Here is a 19,845-nt window from a genome sequence, read left to right as displayed (position 1 = left end):
TACAGACAGCCAAAATGGTGGGGTAAATTCAAAATATTAATCACATAGGGGGACATGTATCATTGCCTTTAGACTACTTTTCATGTCTCCAGATTTTGCGCAATTGCGCTTTTTTTGCATTTGAGCTGCATTTTTTGGGGTGGATGATTTTCTAAAGTTGGTGCACCATAGATAACTTAATCCAGTGGACTGGAATGTATCATTTGCGCAAAAAAAACTTAGATTTTTTTTTTACGCAATTGCGCTTTTTTTTTTGCAAAAATCAACTACAAATCTACGAGTGGTAGCAAGGACACGTAGAAAAGTGTCTGACACTGTACGATGCAGGAGCCAGTACTCAGCACTGCAATACTACAACTACTCCCATCATGGGACAGATTCTGTAGTACCTCAGTGCTGAGGGACAGCTCTTGCACATCCCCTGGCTGCAGGACTCTAGTGGGACTGTTAGGACTACTACTCCCATCATGGACAGACTCCGTCCATGATGGGAGTTGTAGTCCTGGGGCTGAGATGCAGATCGCACCGGGTCATTCTGCAGAGACCCGCTGCGATCCGCATTTATTAACTTAATAAGCCGGCGGCACATGCGGTTTCACTGCGCTGCCTCTGACTCCTGTATACACTGTCATAATTCATAATCCCCGCCGCCGGGACACGGGAGCTCTGATTGGTCAATAGCTATCCACCAATGAGAGCTCCCCTCTCCCGGCGGGGATTATAAAATATGACATCTGTATACAGGAGCCAGCGGCAGCGCAGTGGAGGGACAGTAAAGATCCATGAGTGGGGAGGCCTGGCCCTTAAAAAAACTGGGCAGGCAGGGACAGATAGACCAGGGGCTGTTGGGAACAGACGAGCGCCGCGCAGGCATGCACGTCTGCTTCAAGCCCCTGTTTCTGCCTGCGTCCAGGCTATATTCAGTTCAGTGGCACCTCGGGTGCAATGAAGAAGTTTCCTCCGCCCCCATCCTAGCTCAGGCATCTAGGATCGCGAGGTCCACTGCCTCTGACCCCGCTATATCCTGCACCCTGCTGCTGATCTTCTGGAGGGTGAGTAGACGGCGAGGGGAAGGGGATGTTTTGGGTGATGGCGAGTGGGGGAGGGGTGTGGTGTTTACCTAGCCCAAATTTTATCAACTAAGGTGCCTCAAGTTGTTGCAAAACTACAGCTCTCAGCATGCCCGGACAGCCATGCTCTGTCCTGGCATGCTGGGAGTTGTAGTTTTGCAACAGCTGGAGGCACCTTGGTTGAGAAACAGATGTGTATGTATCTATGTATGATGTGTATGTATGATGTGTATGTATCTATGTATGATGTGTATCTATGTGTATGTATCTATGTATGATGTGTATGTATGATGTATATGTATCTATGTATGATGTGTATCTATGTGTATGTATCTATGTATGATGTGTATCTATCCCCTTAAGGACTCAGGGTTTTTCAGTTTTTGCACTTTCGTTTTTTTCCTCCTTACCTTTTAAAAATTATAACCCTTTAAATTTTCCACCTAAAAATCCATATTATGGCTTATTTTTTACGTCACCAATTCTACTTTGCAGTGACATTAGTAATTTTACCCAAAAATTCACGGCGAAACGGGAAAAAAAATAATTGTGCGACAAAATCAAACAAAAACGCCATTTTGTAATTTTGGGGGCTTCCATTTCTACGCAGTGCATATTTCTGTAAAAATGACACCTTATCATTATTCTGTAGGTCGATACGGTTAAAATGGTACCCTACTTATATAAGTTGGATATTGTTGTACTTCGGAAAAAAATCATAACTACATGCAGGAAAATGTATACGTTTAAAAATGTCTTCTTCTGACCCCTATAACTTTTTTATTTTTCCACGTACAGGGCGGTATGAGGACTAATTTTTTGCACCATGATCGGAAGTTTTTATTGGTTTAATTTTTGTTTTGATCAGACTTTTTGATCACTTTTTATTCATTTTTAATGGTATAAAAAGTGACCAAAAATACGCTTTTTTGGACTCTGGAATTTTTTTTACGTGTACGCCATTGACCGTGCAGTTTAATTAACCATATATTTTTATAGTTCGGACATTTACGCATGCGGCGATCCCACATATGTTTATTTTTATTGACACTGTTTTATTGTTTTTATGGGAAAGGGGGGGTGATTCAAACTTTTATTAGGGAAGGGGTTAAATGACCTTTATTAACACTTTTTTAAAACTTTTTTTTGCAGTGTTATAGGTCCCTATAACACTGCACACACTGATCTCTCATGCTGATCACTGGCGTGTATTAACACGCCTGTGATCAGTGTTACCGGTGCTTGACTGCTCCTGCCTGGATCTCAGGCACAGAGCAGTCATTCGTCGATCGGACACCAAGGAGGCAGGTAAGGGCCCTCCCGATGTCCTGTAAGCCAAACGGCCCTACTGAACAGCCGGGTTACTTTCATTTTCATTTCAGACGCGGCGGTCAGCTTTGATCGCCGCATCTGAAGGGTTAATACAGGACATCACCGCGATCGGTGATGTCCTGTATTAGCCAAGACCCGATATGACGCGGGGACACCGCGTGACCCCGCGGCATATCGCGGGAGCCGGCGGAGGACGTACATATACGTCCTTTGTCGTTAAGGGGATATGTATGATGTGTATCTATGTATGATGTGTATGTATCTATGCATGATGTGTATCTATATATGATGTGTATGTATCTATGTATGATGTGTATCTATGTGTGATGTGTATGTATGATGTGTATGTATCTATGTATGAAGTGTATCTATGTATGATGTGTATGTATGATGTGTACATTCTGCAGTAGGGAGTAGTAGTCCTAACAGTCCCAATAGAGTCCCACAGCAGGGGGATGTGCAAAAGCCGTCCCTCAGCACTGCGGTACTACAACTACTCCCATCATGGGGCACAGAATGTGCCATGATGGGAGTAGTAGTTCAAGGGACAGATCGCACTGGGTCTCATTCCTGAGACCCCCTGCGACCTTTACTACTCTGCCCCTAATGATGACATCATTAGGGGGCAGAGCTACACAGTCCAGGCCTGAAGCCAGGGTGGTTAGTATGGCTCTGTCCTCATTATGCGTTTTACATAATGGGAACAGAGGGGGAGATTTATCAAAGCCTGTGTATAAGAAGAGTGGTGCAGTTGCCCATAGCAACCAATCAGATTGCTTCTTTCATTTTTAAAATGGCCTCTGAAAAATGAAAGAAGCGATCTAATTGGTCACTATGGGTAACTGCACCACTCTTTCTCTACACAGGTTTTGATAAATCTCCCCCAGAGCCTTTCTGGCAGTGTGTTCCCAAACAGGGTGACTCCAGCTATTGTTTAACTACAGCCCCCCATGATGGGAGTTGTAGTTTAGCAACAATTGGAGGCTCCCTGTTTAGGAACACACTGTATTATGTGCGCTCTCCCCAGGGGAAAAAAAAAATACTAACCAATTTTTTGTGTTTTTCTTTTTTTCTCATTTCCGATACGTGAATGCAGAGGACTATGTCAGATTTGGTGGACTGCGACGATGATCATCGTTTTTTTATGTCATTAAAATGGTTAACGAGGGCTGTGGGGGAGTGTTTTTTTAAGTAAAATTTTCTTAGTAGTGGAAGCCATCTTGTAGACGGAATCCATTACTAAGCCGGGCTTAGCATTAGCACCAAAAACAGCTAGTGCTAACCCCCAATTATTACCCTGGTACCCACTGCCACAGGGGTGCCGGGAAGAGCCGGTACCAACAGTCCTGGAACGTCAAAAATGGCGCTCCTGGGCCTAGGCAGTAACAGGCTGGCGTTATATAGGCTGGGGAGGGCCAGTAACAATGGTCCTCGCTGACCCTGGTAACATCAGGCTTTTGCTACTTGGTTGGTATCTGGCTGAGAATGAAAATACTGGGAACCCTATACGTTTTTTTTTAAATAAATAAAAAACGCATAGGGTTCCCCATATTTTCATTCTCAGCCAGATACCAACCAAGCAGCAACAGCCTGACGTTACCAGGGTGGGCGAGGACCATTGTTACTGTCCCTCCACAGCCTAAATAACACCAGCCTGTTACTGCCTAGGCCCAGGAGCGCCATTTTTGACATTTCGGCCTGTTGGCTCTGGCTCTTCCCGTCACCCCTGTGGCGGTGGGTACCAGGGTAATAATTGGGAGTTAGCACTAGCTGGTTTGTGGCCCTGGCTTAGTAATGGATTCTGTCTACAAGACGCCTTCAAGAAACCATATTGTGATCCATAGGTGCAGGTCCTCCACCCCAACGTAGGTGCACAACTGCACTTGGGGTTGAGCACCTTGTATCAACCTTAGATCACATACATTTCTGTGATTGCTACAAGACGCCTTCCACTACTAACCCTGAAAATGTAATTATAAAAAACACGACACATTGAAAAAAAATATATATTTAAAAAAACACTTCCTTACAGCTATCATTAACCCTTTTATTGACATAAAAAAAAAACATTGGTCATTGTCGTAATCCATGGAATCTGACGTAGTCCTCCGCATTCACGTATCTGAAATGAGAAGAAAAGAAAAAAAGGTTAGTATATTTTTGTCGCACTCCCCTCCCCTCCTGTCACACTCCCCTCCCCTCCTGATTGATTCTTATTCTGATCCTTATTTACAATGAGACGTACATCTCTACTTATCTTTTATTCCTGTGACCTCTAGGTACTATGGCCCAGATTTATCAAACTGTGTGAGAGAAAATATAGAGTGATTTTCCCACATCAACCAATCACAGCTCAGCTAATGAGCTCTGGTAAAGTGAAAGCTGAGCTGTGATTGGTTGCTGGGGGAAAATCACTCTATTTTTTCTCTCACACAGTTATCTGAGTCAATGTGATTAATATTTTGAGTTTACCCCTCCATTTTTGCTGTCTGTATTTCTGCTCTGCCATTTATCTATACTATCGCAATTTTTAATGTTGTTTGTATTTTTTACATACATGTTCAATAAAGTTTGTTGGACTATTTGATTAATCCTAGTTTTTGTGGCCTATTGTTTGGTGATTACATTTATCCTGGCCCCCTTTATATGTGAGGTAGAGCTTTCTATGTTTTTTAGTTATCATTCCTTTAGCAATGTAGCCAAGCATCTAAACTGCTTTCCTTACCACCTGGCTGCTCTGTTGCCTTTGCAAACACAGAACTGCCAATATGATACTCAAGGAGATGATTCCTTCTCCCCAAGTGTTTTTTTGTACATTCAAAAACAGTGAATTGCAGTTTCTATAGCTTTGACCACTTGTTCATTAAAGTTAAATAATTTTCAATATTACAGATACCTACAAAAACATCAATCCTATTGCATATTCTTGCGTCATTGAAAAACAGGCAAACCTTACCTACCAAACCTTTTCCTATGTAATTTTTAACTCCTTAATGACCGGAGCTGAGCGCGCTTCATCGTTGCTATCAGCAAACAGGACCAGCGGCTAATACCAGACATTACCAATCGAGCTGATGTCCAGTATTAACCCTTTAGACGCCGCGATCAAAGTTGATTGCGGCATCTAAAACTGGAGAAAACAGTTGCCGGTTAGCTCAGTGGGCTGTTCAGGACCGCTGCGGTGAAATCGCAGCGTCCCAAACAGCTGAGAGGACAGGGGGAGGCATCTTACCTTGCTCCCCGCCATCCGATCATCGTTCTGCTGCTCCATGCCTGAGATCCAGGCTAGAGCAGCAAAAACGGAAAAACTCTGCGTCTTTAAGGGGTTAAACAAATTAGAACTGGGCCAAGAACAGACCCTCTTGGCACACTACTGGTAACTAGTCTCTACTCAGAATACACACCATTAAAGGGGTACTCTACTGGAAAACATTTTTTTTTTTATCAACTGGTGCCAGAAAGTTACAAACATTTGTAAATTACTTCTATTTAAAAATCTTAATCCTTCCAGTACTTATCAGATGCTCTATGCTACACAGGAAGCTCTTTTCTTTTTTAATTACCTTTCTGCCTGACCACAGTGCTGTCTGCTGACACCTCTGTCCATTTTAGGAACTGTCCAGAGTAGGAGCAAATCCCCATAGCAAACCTATCTTGCTCTGGACAGTTCCTAAAATGGAAACAGGTGCCAGCAGAGAGCACTGAAGTCAGACAGAAAGGAAATAAAAAAAAAAAGAACTTCCTGTGGAGCATACAGCATCTGAAAAGTACTGGAAGGATTAATATTTTTAAATAGAAGTAATTTACAAATCTGTTTAACTTTCTGGCACCAGTTGATTTAAAAAATGTTTTTCCAGTGAAGTACCCCTTTAACAACAACCCTCTATCTTCAGACAACTGCAAATCTACTGAACTATCCAGAGATTAAAGGGATTTTGTTATTTTTTTTAAAGTAATTCTACCCTGGTGCCTATAAAGAGAAAAAAGACTATACTTATCTTGCTCCCCCACAGTGTTAATCCTGTACGCACAGCACTTCCTTGTGTCAGTATCAGCATGAGGACCTGCTCACTCAGCCAATCAGTAGCTGAAATGGCTTTCCAGTTGGCACAGTTAATTAGAAAACAAATCTTCAGAATACCCATTTAAGTCCATTCTTTAATTAACTTATCTATCTGATTTTTATTTGGAACCATATCAAAGGCTTTGCTAAAACCTAGAAAGCTGGTATCCACGGTATGACCAATTCAACAACTTTGTGACATAGTGAAAGAAAGAAATGAGATTAGTTTGGCGCAATCTGCCCTTAGTTAAACCATGCTGTTTTTGGTCCAATAATTAAAATTTACAACTATCAGAGAGACACTTAAAGGTGTTCTCCAGGCAATGCTTTTTTTTTTATGTGCCCAGGGAGATGGGAAATTAAAAAATAAAACATACTTGTCTTTTTTGCACCTGTAGTTTCTTTTACAACAAGCTTCTGGAATAATTTCACAGACCCGCTCAACAAATCAGTGGCTACAGCAGTGTCCCTGCTCAGCCACTGATTGGCTGAGCAGGTCTGTGACATCACAACAGCAAACACAGAATCCTGTTACAGCAGAGACCGGAGCTGTGTAAACCTGGCACAGGTGCAAGAAAGGTAAGTGTTTTTAATTTCCCACCACCCTGGGCACCATTATAAAAAGATTGCATTCCCCTGGCAACCCCTTTAACTTATGAAGAGTCCAAACTTGTGCGGAATGCATTGTCTATGCCAAGTTATAGTGCCATGCCAGTACAAGAATGCTTACAACTAATAATAATCTAACAGTGAAAAGAATTTCCCCCTATATTTTGTATTCTAAAACTCTGATGAATAATTTCATTAATACTTAGCTGGTTCACTTGATTACCAGTCCACCAGTTATGTCTGGATGCTTGACATATATTGCCAGTAACCACAGTGTTTACAATGGCTCAAGACAAAAAGATGCAAAGAAGCAATGCATAATATATCTCTTACAGCCATAACCATTTTTGTAAAAATAAACTCATAGAAACATAGAATATGTCGGCAGATAAGAACCATTTGGCCCATCTAGTCTGCCCAATAATCTGAATACTATGAATAGTCCCTGGCCCTATCTTATATGAAGGATAGCCTTATGCTTATCCCATGCATGTTTAAACTCCTTCACTGTACTGTATTTGCAGCGACCCCTTCTGCAGGAAGGCTATTCCCTGCATCCACTACTCTCTCAATAAAGTAATACTTCGTGATATTACTGCAGAAACCTTTGCCCCTCTAATTTAAAACTATGTCCTCTTGTGGTAGTTTTTCTTCTTTTAAATATGCTCTCCTCCTTTACCATGTTGATTCTCTTTATGTATTTAAAAGTCTCTCTCATATCCCCTCTGTCTCTTCTTTCTTCCAAGCTATACATTTTAAGGTCCTTTAACCTTTCCTGGTACGTTTTATCCTGCAATCCATGTACTAGTTTAGTAGCTCTTCTTTGAACTCTCTCTAGAGTATCTATATCCTTCTGGAGATACGGCCTCCAGTACTGCGCACCACAATACTCCAAGTGAGGCCTCACCAGTGTTCTGTACAGGGGCATGAGCACTTCTCTCTTTCTACTGCTTATACCTCTCCCTATACATCCAAGCATTCTGCTAGCGTTTCCTGCTGCTCTATTAAATTGCCTTCCTACCTTTAACTCAGATCACCTATGGCAAGGGAAAAAGATATTAGGCACTATTAGAATGGATATTGTACCTTGATTTATTGGAATTATGAGTAGAACCAGTTTTTGGACAAGGTCACTTTTTTCTGAACGGAATCTGTGTATCACAATAGTCTAGGTATTGCTAGAAATTTTTTGAAGTAATTATTGAATAGTTCAAAAGAGACTGATTTTTAACCTATTGTTTTTTTTAAATCTTTTTACTAACTTGCATTCCCCTGCTGTAAGCTTGCACACTGAGCATGCTGATGCATGGACAGAATGTTGAAGGTCAGCAATATGATGGAGAGGACTACATAAACTCCTGAATTTTTGTGTTTATAGAAAAAGAAAGCAAGTTAGAAGATATAAATCTAGATGAAAACTACAAATTTGGAATCAGGGTCTTTTTTTAACTATTTATGTATTACTGTAGTTAAGCAGGGATTTGGAGGTGAGAAAGTCCCTCTAAGGTTTGTTTCAGGCATAGTGCTTATGACCCACCCAAAATACTTATGACACCCATGCCCCCTCCATACAGCTCTATGGGAGAGCCATTTGGCAATCTTCAGCTCTCCCATAGAGCTTTGTGGAGGGGGCGTGTCGGCTCCCGCTTCGGGCAGGGGTCGTGACGCGCTCCTGTGCTGGAGACCCGGGGCTCCAGACAGGAAATTGTGGGGGCCCCAGCACTGGGACCTCCGGTGATCCAAAACTTATCCCCTATCCTTTGGATAGGGGCTAAGTTTTTGACCCCTTAAGGACGCAGCCCATTATGGCCTTAAGGACGCAGAAAAATTTATTTTGACGTTTTCATTTTTTCCTGCTCACCTTCAAAAAATCATAACTCTTTTATATTTTCATCCACAGACTAGTAGGAAGGCTTGTTTTTTGCATGACCAGTTGTCCATTGTAATGCCATCACTCACTTTACCATAAAATGTATGGCACAACCAAAAAAATACTATTTGTGTGGGGAAATTAAAAAGAAAACCGCAATTTTGCTAATTTTGGAAGGTTTCATTTTCACGTCGTACAATTTATGGTAAAACTGACATGTGTTCTTTATTCTTTGGGTCAATACGATTAAAATGATACCCATGATAACATGCTTTTCTATTACTGTTGCGCTTTAAAAAAATCACAAACTTTTTAACCAAATTAGTACGTTTAAGATCCCCCTATTTTGAAGACCTATAACTTTTTCATTTTTCCATATAAGCGGCGGTATGAGGGCTCATTTTTTGCCCCGTGATCTGTACCTTTTATTGATACCATATTTGCTTATATAAAACTTTAAATACATTTTTTATAAATTTTTTTGGGAATAAAATGTTATAAAAAAGCAGCTATTTTGGACTTTTTATTTTTTTTTATGTTCACGCCGTTCACCGTACGGTATCCTTACCATTTTATTTTAATAGTTCAGATATTTACGCATGCGGCAATACAAAAAATGTATATAAAATATTTTTTTAACACTTTTTGGGGGTGAAATAGGGAAAATGGGGCAATTTACGTTTTTATTGGGGGAGGGGGGTTTTCACATTTTTTTTTACTTTTATTTTTACACTTTAATAGTCCCCATAGGGGACTATTTAAAGCAATCATTTGATTGCTAATCCTGTTCAGTGCTATGTATAGGACATAGCACTGATCAGGGTTATAGGTCATCTTCTGCTTTGGTCTGCGGGAAGGCAGATCAGAGCAGAAGACTCCCGGAAGACAGCGGAGGCAGGTGAGGGGACCTCCGGCTGCCATGCTGGATGACCGGATCGCCGCGGCAGCGCTGCGGGCGATCCGATCATCCAATTAAGTGACCGCGATGCTGCAGATGCCGTGATTGGCATTGATCACGGCATCTGAGGGGTTAATGGCGGACATCCGCGGGGTTAATCATGATACTTATCCTCTAAGGGTAAGGTCACACGTAGTGCATCTGCAGCATATTTGACACTGCGGACGCGCTACTGACTGCCCCTAGAGTCAGCCTGATACTTTCCCGAGTGTCCTGGTTTGTCTGCTCGTAGCAGCAGTACGCTGCCAGGGGTGGACTGACAACACTCAGGGCCCCTGGACCAAATAAAGCAAGGGCCCTCTGTGAGGCTCCGCCTCTGGTTACACTCCTGCCCCACCTATATTCCACCCAAATCCCTCCACCACCCCTACACACAAAATAAGCTAAAAAAAACAACACACACATATATATATATATATATATATATATATATATATATGAAACACTTTAACATAGGTAACATAATTTTCCATGACCAACATTACCAGTATACAAGGAGGAAATAAACACCCCCACACAATAACTTTATAATACCGCTATACTGTACTGAATAAAACCACTATAAACATACCAGTATACTATGCAGGATCTGTATACTTTATACTTGAATATATGCAGTGACAATATAGCTGTAGATGCCAGCTGTACAGAGATCTGTATACCATATAACTGATTATATACAGGACCATATGGTGGTAGATATCAGCTGTACACAGGATCTGTATACTATAGAAGTGATTACAGTTACATCTAGGGACTCAAAATTATGTCTTTTTTGATCTGCGGCGTCCTCTTTCCTTTTATTCTCAGATCACATGTCGATCTCTTCACATCTGCAGGACAAACATGTTAGACTCTGCATTTTTCTAGTGCCCTCCCTCCTCTACACAATTTACCCATCTATAGGCCTACAAACTGTAATAATGCCCTCCTGGTGTCCTGCACAGTAATAGGGCAAGTGGGTAGGTAGCCAGGTATGTAGGTTAGGTGGCTAGCAAGGTAGTTAGACAGCCATGTATGAAGGCCAGGTATGTACACAGTTATGGAGCCAGGTAGGTAGCAAGATATGTAGACAGGTAATAGGCAGCCAGATATGTAGGTAGTTAGATAGCCAGGTATGTAGGTAAGTAGTTAGGCATCCAAGTATAAAGTTAGGTAGCCAGGTAGTTAGTCAAGTAGGTAGTCAGCACCCCCCTCCACCCAATGGTGGATCCAGAGTCTAGTCTAGGGAGTATTTTGTGTTAGCGGACAGAAAATAAGGTGTTACAGAAGTTACAGGTAGGTAATGCACATAGTGTCCCTAGGAGGTAGTGGCCCAAAGTAGGTCATGCCCCAGGTAGTTAATGTCCCTCAGGTAGGTATTCATGCCCCCTATAGCTAAATCGCCCAGATAGCTGCCCCCTGTATAAAACCCCTATGTGTGTAGTAGGTAGGCCCCGATTAGTTTGGTAGTTTTTCCCCATATTAGCTAGGCAGGAACATAGTAGATAGTACAACACATTAGCTAGGCAGCAGAGTTCCTCCACATTTTGTATAGGCAGCAGAGTTCCCCCACATTCGGAAAAGGCAGTAGAGTTCCCCTTCATTGTGTATAGGCAGCAGAGTTCCCCCCCATTTGGTATGAGCAGCAGAGTTCCCCCACATTCGGTATGGGCAGCAGAGTTCCCCCACATTCGGTATGGGCAGCAGAGTTCCCCCACAGAAGGTAATGCACATAGTGTCCCTAGGAGGTAGTGGCCCAAAGTAGGTCATGCCCCAGGTAGTTAATGTCCCTCAGGTAGGTATTCATGCCCCCTATAGCTAAATCGCCCAGATAGCTGCCCCCTGTATAAAACCCCTATGTGTGTAGTAGATAGGCCCCGATTAGTTTGGTAGTTTTTCCCCATATTAGCTAGGCAGGAACATAGTAGATAGTACAACACATTAGCTAGGCAGCAGAGTTCCTCCACATTTTGTATAGGCAGCAGAGTTCCCCCACATCAGCTAGGCAGCAGAGTTCCCCTTCATTGTGTATAGGCAGCAGAGTTCCCCCCCATTTGGTATGAGCAGCAGAGTTCCCCCACATTCGGTATGGGCAGCAGAGTTCCCCCACATTCGGTATGGGCAGCAGAGTTCCCCCACAGAAGGTATGGGCAGCAGAGATCCCCCACAGTAGGTATGGGCAGCAGAGTTCCCCCACAGTAGGTATGGGCGGCAGAATTCCTTGACAGTAGGTATTGGCAGCAGAGTTCCCCCACAGTAGGTATGGGCAGCAGAGTAACCCCCCCTCCCCTCCACAGGATGAGAAAAAAATTGCTCATTTTGCTTGTATGTCCCACACAGTGATCTCAGGCAGCAGGGGCCTGCATCTTTAATCCTGCACAGTGCAGTTGCCGACAAGTGACATCATCAATCCCTGCACTGCGAGCTGCATGGAAGCGGAGGTCATGTCTCCTCTCTGTGTTGGCCGCAGATGCAGCTCACACAGAGAGAAGGGTTTTTGTTGTATGTGTGTTAGCCACACAAACAGCAGAAAGCAGGGCACACAAGTGTCCTGGATGCCCAGTAGTAGCAGCATCAGCAGCCCCTTTACCCGGCCGGACCCCTAGACCCCGTCCAAATGGACCGGCCGGTCAGTCCGCCCCCTGTACGCCGATAGGAGCAGACACAGACTGGGCTGCAAGTGCTGCGCACATGCGAAGTGTACTCAGTTATCACGGTTGCTTCCTCTGCTAAGCCGAGCAGCCGCAATGTCTGTAAGTAGGCTGCTCATGGTGCGCGCGACTTGCAGCTCAGTCTGTGTCTGCTCATAGCAGTGTATTGCTGCTACGAGCAGACAAACCAGGAAACTCGGGCAAAGTAGGAGGCCAATTCTAGGGGAGGTCAGTAGCGTGTCTACAGCATCAAATATGCTGTGAATGTGCTATGTGTGACCTTACCCTAACAGAGATATTCTTAATTTTTTTATATCTATCTTTATTCATTACATGTACAGTCATGGCACCCCTGAATTTTTTCAAGAAAATGAAGTATTTATCACAGAAAAGGATTGCAGTAACAAATGTTTTTGCTATACACATGTTTAATCCCTTTTTTGTGTATTGGAACTAAACCAAAAAGGGCAGGAAAAAAAGCAGATTGGACATAATGTCACACCAAACTCCAAAATTGGTCTGGCCAAAATTATTGGCACCCTTAACTTAATATTTGGCACCCTTTGGAATGGAAAAAATAACTAAAATCAGTTGCTTCCTATAACCATCAATAAGCTTCTTACACCTCTCAGCAGGAATGTTGGACCACTCTTCTTTTGCAAACTGCTCCAGGTCTCTTTTATTGGAAGGGCGCCTTTTCCCAGCAGCAATTTTAAGATCTCTCCACAGGTGTTCAATGGGATTTAGATCTGAACTCATTGTTGGCCACTTCAGAACTCTCCAGTGCTTTGTTGCTATCCATTTCTGGGTGCTTTTTGACGTATGTTTGGGGTCGCTGTCCTGCTGGAAGACCCAAGATCTCAGATGCAAACCCAGCATTCTGACACTGGGCTGTACAGTGCGACCCAAAATCTGTTGGTAATCCTCAGATTTCATGATGCCTTGCACACATTCAAGGCACCCAGTGCCAGAGGAAGCAAAACAACCCCAAAACATCATTTGACCTCCACCATATTTCACTGTAGGTACTGTGTTCTTTTCTTTGTAGAACTCATTCCATTTTTGTTAAACAGTAGAATGATGTGCTTTACCAAAAGCTCTGTCTTGGTCTCATCTGTCCACGAGACGTTTTCCCAGAAGGATTTTGTCTTACTCAAGTTCATTTAAGCAAAATGTAGTCTTGCTTTTCTATGTCTCTGTGTTAGGAGTGGGGTCCTCCTGGGTCTCCTACTATAGCATTTCAATTAATTTAAATGTTGACGGATGGTTTGTGCTGACACTGATGCTCCCTGAGCCTGCAGGACAGCTTGAATATATTTGGAACTTGTTTGGGGCTGCTTATCCACCATCCGGACTATCCTGCATTGACACCTTTCATCAATTTTTCTCTTCCGTCCATACCCAGGCAGAGTAGCTACAGTGCCATGGGTTGCAAACTTATTGATGATGTTGCGCGGTGTGGACAAAGGCAAATCTAGATCTCTGCAGATGGACTTGTAACCTTGAGATTGTTGATATTTTTCCACAATTTTGGTTCTCAAGTCCTCAGACAGTTCTCTCCTCCTCCTTCTATTGTCCATGATTAGTGTGGCACACACAGACACACAATAAAAACTAAGTCAACTTCTCTCCTTCTTATCTGCTTTCAGGTATGATTTTTATATTGCCCACACCTGTTCCTTGCCCCAGATGAGTTTAAAGGAGCAACAAATGCTTGAAACAATCTTATTTATCCCCAATTTTGAAAGGGTGGCAATAATTTTGTCCAGCCCATTTTTGGAGTTTGGTGTGATATTATGTCTAATTAGCTTTTTTTCCTCCCTTTTTTGGTTTAGTTCCAATACACACAAAAAGGGAATAAACATGTGTATAGCAAAACATCCTTTTCTGGGAGAAATACTTATTTTTGTTGAAAAATTTCAGGGGTGCCAACATTTACGGCCAAGACTGTATGTTCCCATAGGGGACTATTTATAGCAATCATTAGATCGCTAATACTGTTCAGTGCTATGCATAAGCATGATCAGTATTAAAAATTTCAGTTGTGCCAACATTTACGGCCATGACTGTATTCAAATTTACAATGAGTTTGATACATTTTTACATAATATGAACTGGTTTATTAAATGATTTATCACTTTTAAAGCCAGAAGAAAACAAACTTATTATATTGAGGATTGCATTGTTGGTTCCCTTGCCTCTTGGAAAAAATGATGTTTAAAATAGCCTTTATATTGTTACAATTCTAGTCAAAGGTTGGAAATGTCACCAACCTAAATGGATTCATCACTCTCCTTAAGTAAGAATATATGACCAATGAAAACTCAAGTAGATAATTAAAAAAGGATTGGTCTTCCAAATACACTAGTGAAAATAATTAGTGTATTTACATGATCCAAAGTATTAAAACACATGCTGAAATATATGATTTACCTCTGTGAAGGACGATATGGTCTATCATATTGTGTTTATATTTGGTGTGATACAGACAGAGAGGACACTTAAGGTCTTCGGGTCCTTCCTCAGGATTAGCTGAATGACCAGCTTCAACATGCATAGTGAAAGCAGATCTGTGGAAGTAAGATCAAAATATTTAGGTTAAGTAATCACCACAGCTTCCGTACAGGACTCGGATAAAAAGTAAACACTCTACAAGTGTTTCAATCACTTAAACTGTCAATGTGATAAAAAAAATGACATGTCATAAGTTTAGATCCATCAGGGTCCAGGTTCACTGAAAGGAGTGAAAGCTCTTAGCTGAGCATTTTTCTTCCCATCTCTATAGTAAATCAATGGAGCCTGTCTCTTGCAGCAAGGTAAGGACAGAAATGAGTCGGGGTCTTACTCCTGAAACCAGCTGCGATCATGAGATATAAGCTGGGAAAGTGGGAAACATTGTGCTCCCAGGCGCAATGCCGCCCGCTTCTCCGGCTTATACCTTATGATCACAACATGTTTCAGGAGTGAGACCCAATGCGAACAATCAACTTATAACATGTCTAAGCAATATATAAAAAGTAGTTTTCAATAACAGTAACGCCTTAATGTTAAATAGGTTATCCAGGTTTTTTAAATTGAAAAGAATATAATATAATACAATTATGTAATAATATTATATAAGTGGGCTTTCTTTTAGAAGTGACTGTGCTTGATATTGCAAGTGTTCTAAGATTAAGAAATAAAAGACCTAATACTTGCAGTCCTAAAACATTCTTAGTTGCATTCGTTTGAAATTGGATCCTCAGGCTGAATTTTTGTTTATTAAGTATGCACTGTCACATGAAAATGGAGGACAATTTGGCCAGCCACTATAGGGATCTTAACCCCTTCCCTCTTTGGCGATTTTTGCACTTTTGTTTTTTCCTCATCACCTTCTAAAAATCATAACACTTTCAATTTTCCACCTAAAAATCCATATTGTTATGGGCTTGTTATTTCTGCCAACAATTTTAATTTGTAATACCATTAATAATTTCACTACAAAATCTATGGCGAAATCTGAAAAAAATTGAAAAAATTGAAAAAAAAAAAAGTATTTTGTAATTTTTAGCGGCTTCCGTTTCTACACAGTGCAGTTTTCGGTAAAAATTGGACCTTATATCTATTTTGTAGGTCTATACAGTTGCAATGATACCTAATTAATATAGGTTTGATTTAATTTTACTACTAAAAAAAAATTATAACTACTAATTATAACTACTAACTAATTATAACCAAAATTAATACGTTGAAAAATGTCCTATTCTGACCCCTATAACTTTTTTATTTTTCTGTATAAGGGGTAGTGTGAGGACTCATTTTTTGCGCCGTGATTTGAAGTTTTTATCGATACCAATTTTATTTTTATCTGATTTTTTGATCACTTTTTATTCATTTTTATTATGGTATAAAAAGTGACCAAAAATATGCTATTTTGGACATTTAAATTTTTTTTTACGTTTACATCATTGACCGTGCGGTTAAATTAAGGATATATTTTTATAGTTCGGACATTTACGCATGTGGCGATACCACTTATGTTTATTTTTAAATACACAGTTTTGTTTTTTTTTAATTGGAAAAGGGGGTGATTCAAACTTTTATTAGGGAAGGGGTTAAATCACATTTATTAACACTTTATTTTCCCTTTTTGCAATGTTATAGCCTCCATAGGGGACTATAACATTGCAAACACTGATTTCCTACACTGATCACTGCCATGGCACTGATCAGTGTTTTCGCCGCTCGACTGCTCCTGCGTGGATCTCAGGCACGGAACAGTCATTCGGCGATCGTTCAGTTTGATTGCCGCGTCTAAAGGGTTAATGCTGGACATCAGCCCGATCGGCGATGTCCAGCATTAGCCGTGGCTCCTGGTTGCCTATAGCAACCAGGACCCACCGGGTATGATGCGCCCTCACCTGCTAAGCGCGCTTCATACCTCGGGAGCCGCAGATGGACGTTAATGAATCTCCATTTGCAGCAAGGGGTTAAAGGAACTGCCTTAGTTCATTGCCCATGGGTATGTCACCACAACATTCCATATTATATTTACAAAGCATTTACATGGTCAACTAAGAATCTTCAATTGTGCCCCAGGGTGTCCAATAGAAAAATCACAGTTCAGTAGGAAAACAGTTCAAAGAGTGAATGAATGAATGAATGAACTCCTGTGAAGATCTTATGAGTCTCATCAGTTACTGTAACAGATTTGTAGAAATGGCAACAGTTGTAACTATTACAGTAACAGCAGTTGTAGCAGATATAGCAGCAGTTGTGGCAACAGTAACGATTAGAGCAGCAATTGTAGTGACTTTGTTGCAATCTTTGAATGTGTAGTATCGGTGCACAGCACCACTCACCCTCCTTCTCAGCTGTTGGTGATCCCGGCAGGCAGCGATACTCACGGATAGTGTTCTCGGTAGATCGCGAACCTCTGCAGACCGCGGTATCCTGTGAGTGATGAAGGCTGTCTGTAATGCCGATCTGGATCGTAGCCTGGGTGAGTGGTTCTCCGGTTGGCTGTCGGTGTCCTGGACTAGCACGGAAAGGTGTCCGGCCTGGGGAAGACGTGTCCAGGAACTTGGCTGTCCGGGGCTGTGAGTGAAAGACTGGGAGCAGCTGCGTGTCCGAATGATGCGCTAGCTGCGCGCGTGTTGCGGTGGTCCCAAATCTGTGGGCATCCAGCGGTTGCTAGCCACAATGGGTGGATATAGAGTCTTTAAAAGTGGTATACACTTGTATGATATGGTGCTTTGGATTGACTATTGACAGCCAAGTTCCTGGACACGTCTTCCTCAGGCCGGACGCCTTTCCGTGCTAGTCCAGGACACCGACAGCCAACCGGAGAAGCACTCACCCAGGCTACGATCCAGATCGGCATTACAGACAGCCTTCATCACTCACAGGATACCGCGGTCTGCAGAGGTTCGCGATCTACCGAAAACACTATCCGTGAGTATCGCTGCCTGCCGGGATCACCAACAGCCGAGAAGGAGGGTGAGTGGTGCTGTGCACCGATACTACACATTCAAAGATTGCAACAAAGTCACTACAATTGCTGCTCTAATCGCTACTGTTGCCCCAACTGCTGCTATATCTGCTACAACTGCTGTTACTGTAATAGTTACAACTGTTGCCATTTCTACAAATCTGTTACAGTAACTGATGAGACTCATAAGATCTTCACAGGAGTTCATTCATTCATTCACTCTTTGAACTGTTTTCCTACTGAACTGTGATTTTTCTATTGGACACCCTGGGACACAATTGTGATTATCAATAGAAAGAGACATATTGCTAACCATCCAGTGGACACTATTGGTGCATTTATTTTATTTTTTATTTGTATTTACTCATATTTTTATTTACATTTTATCAGTATTTTCCAACTCACTCCTGCAAGGGCCCTGCAGAGTGATTGGTTATTAATTCATATACTTACATTAATAAATTAATATTTATTTGATCCAATATCTTTTCTCTTCTTCTTTTAACCTACTCTTTACTATATTCTATATACCCACAGTGTTCTTGAGAACTGGTTTTACATATTTACTTTTTCCTGATTTGTAAATTACTTCTATTAAAAAATCTTAACCCTTCCAGTACGTATCAGCTGCTGTATTCTCCACAGGAAGTTCTATTTCTTTCTGGAGTTATTTTCTGTCTAACCACAGTGCTCTCTGCTGACACCTCTGTCCGTATCAGGAACTGTCCGGAGCAGGAGAAGTTTTCTATGGGGATTTGCACCTGCTCTGGACAGTTCCTGACATGGACAGAGGTGTCAGCAGAGAGCACTGTGGTCAGACAGAAAAGAACAACTCAACTTCCTCTGCAGTATACAACAGCTGATAAGTACTGGAAGCATACTTTTTTTATAGAAGTAATTTACAAATCTGTTTAACTTTCTAGCACCAGTCGATTCGTTAAAAAAAAAAAAAAAATAATAATAATAATTATGTTTTCCACTGGAGTATCCCTTTCAGCTGCTTTAAAATGTGTTAGTTTAATGGCTATAACTGTTTGATTTGTTGGAAGTTTGAAATCATTTTTTTTATCTTTTTGTACATATAATATTAGTATTTTGTTTTTAGAATTTTTAGGCTTATAGTTTAATTTTCAGTATGATTTTTTAATACTAGGCGCCTATTTTTGAAAAGTCCTTATAACACCAGTCTCTTACTGCACAATATACATCTTTCCATCTAAATTGTCAAAAATATTTTTAGTCCCTTATTTTACCAGCATTAAGAATGGAAATATGTATTAGAACGGCCTAATGTGGAATCTAAATTACTAATATTTAGTATTTTTATACCATTATAGGTATATGATATTCTACTATAATAATACCATATGAAGTGAAACCTCTCTAAAAGACCATATTTATCCAGACGATATTTCTTGCATCAGAATTTAAGTTTTAATCCTATACCATGCACACCACAATTTTGTAAAGCAATTTTTCAATGTTATTTTGGAAGGTTGAGGTTTCACTGTACCAAAATTTAAAAACACAATTATATATCATTTGTATGTGTTTTTCCTTTCTACTACTGGAGTTTCATATATGCTATCTAGCCTTTATCTACATTAATACTGTTCTATTCATAAATATCATACTTTTCATGGATAACTAGACCAATCTTATTTCTGTAAAATAGATGTAAGAACCTGAAGGGTTAAACATCCCTGAGAGTGTTTGTTTATCTGGTTGCTGTGGTGACGCCTAGCTCTTTGCTGGCCAGCTGATCTTGTTAGTTCACCTGTGTGTTGCCTATTTAAACCTGCAATGTGCTTTCAGACCTCGCCTGCGAAAGAGTTTCTCT

General features: G+C 41.2%; 1 protein-coding gene across 1 annotated transcript in view; it reads right to left on the bottom strand.

Annotated features, from left to right (window-relative positions):
- The window catches only part of ZNF462 (zinc finger protein 462), a 126,265-nt gene that overhangs the window by 29,657 nt on the left and 76,763 nt on the right, over positions 1 to 19,845 (bottom strand). The window contains exon 9 of the mRNA XM_056520322.1: positions 14,969 to 15,105. Within this exon, the coding sequence (XP_056376297.1) occupies positions 14,969 to 15,105 (137 nt within the window). The remainder of the gene's footprint in view (positions 1 to 14,968; positions 15,106 to 19,845) is intronic.

Source organism: Hyla sarda, chromosome 1 (genome assembly GCF_029499605.1).
Source record: "Hyla sarda isolate aHylSar1 chromosome 1, aHylSar1.hap1, whole genome shotgun sequence".
In the NCBI taxonomy this organism is placed as follows: Eukaryota; Metazoa; Chordata; class Amphibia; order Anura; family Hylidae; genus Hyla; species Hyla sarda.
This window is presented reverse-complemented; position numbering and strand designations above follow the sequence as displayed.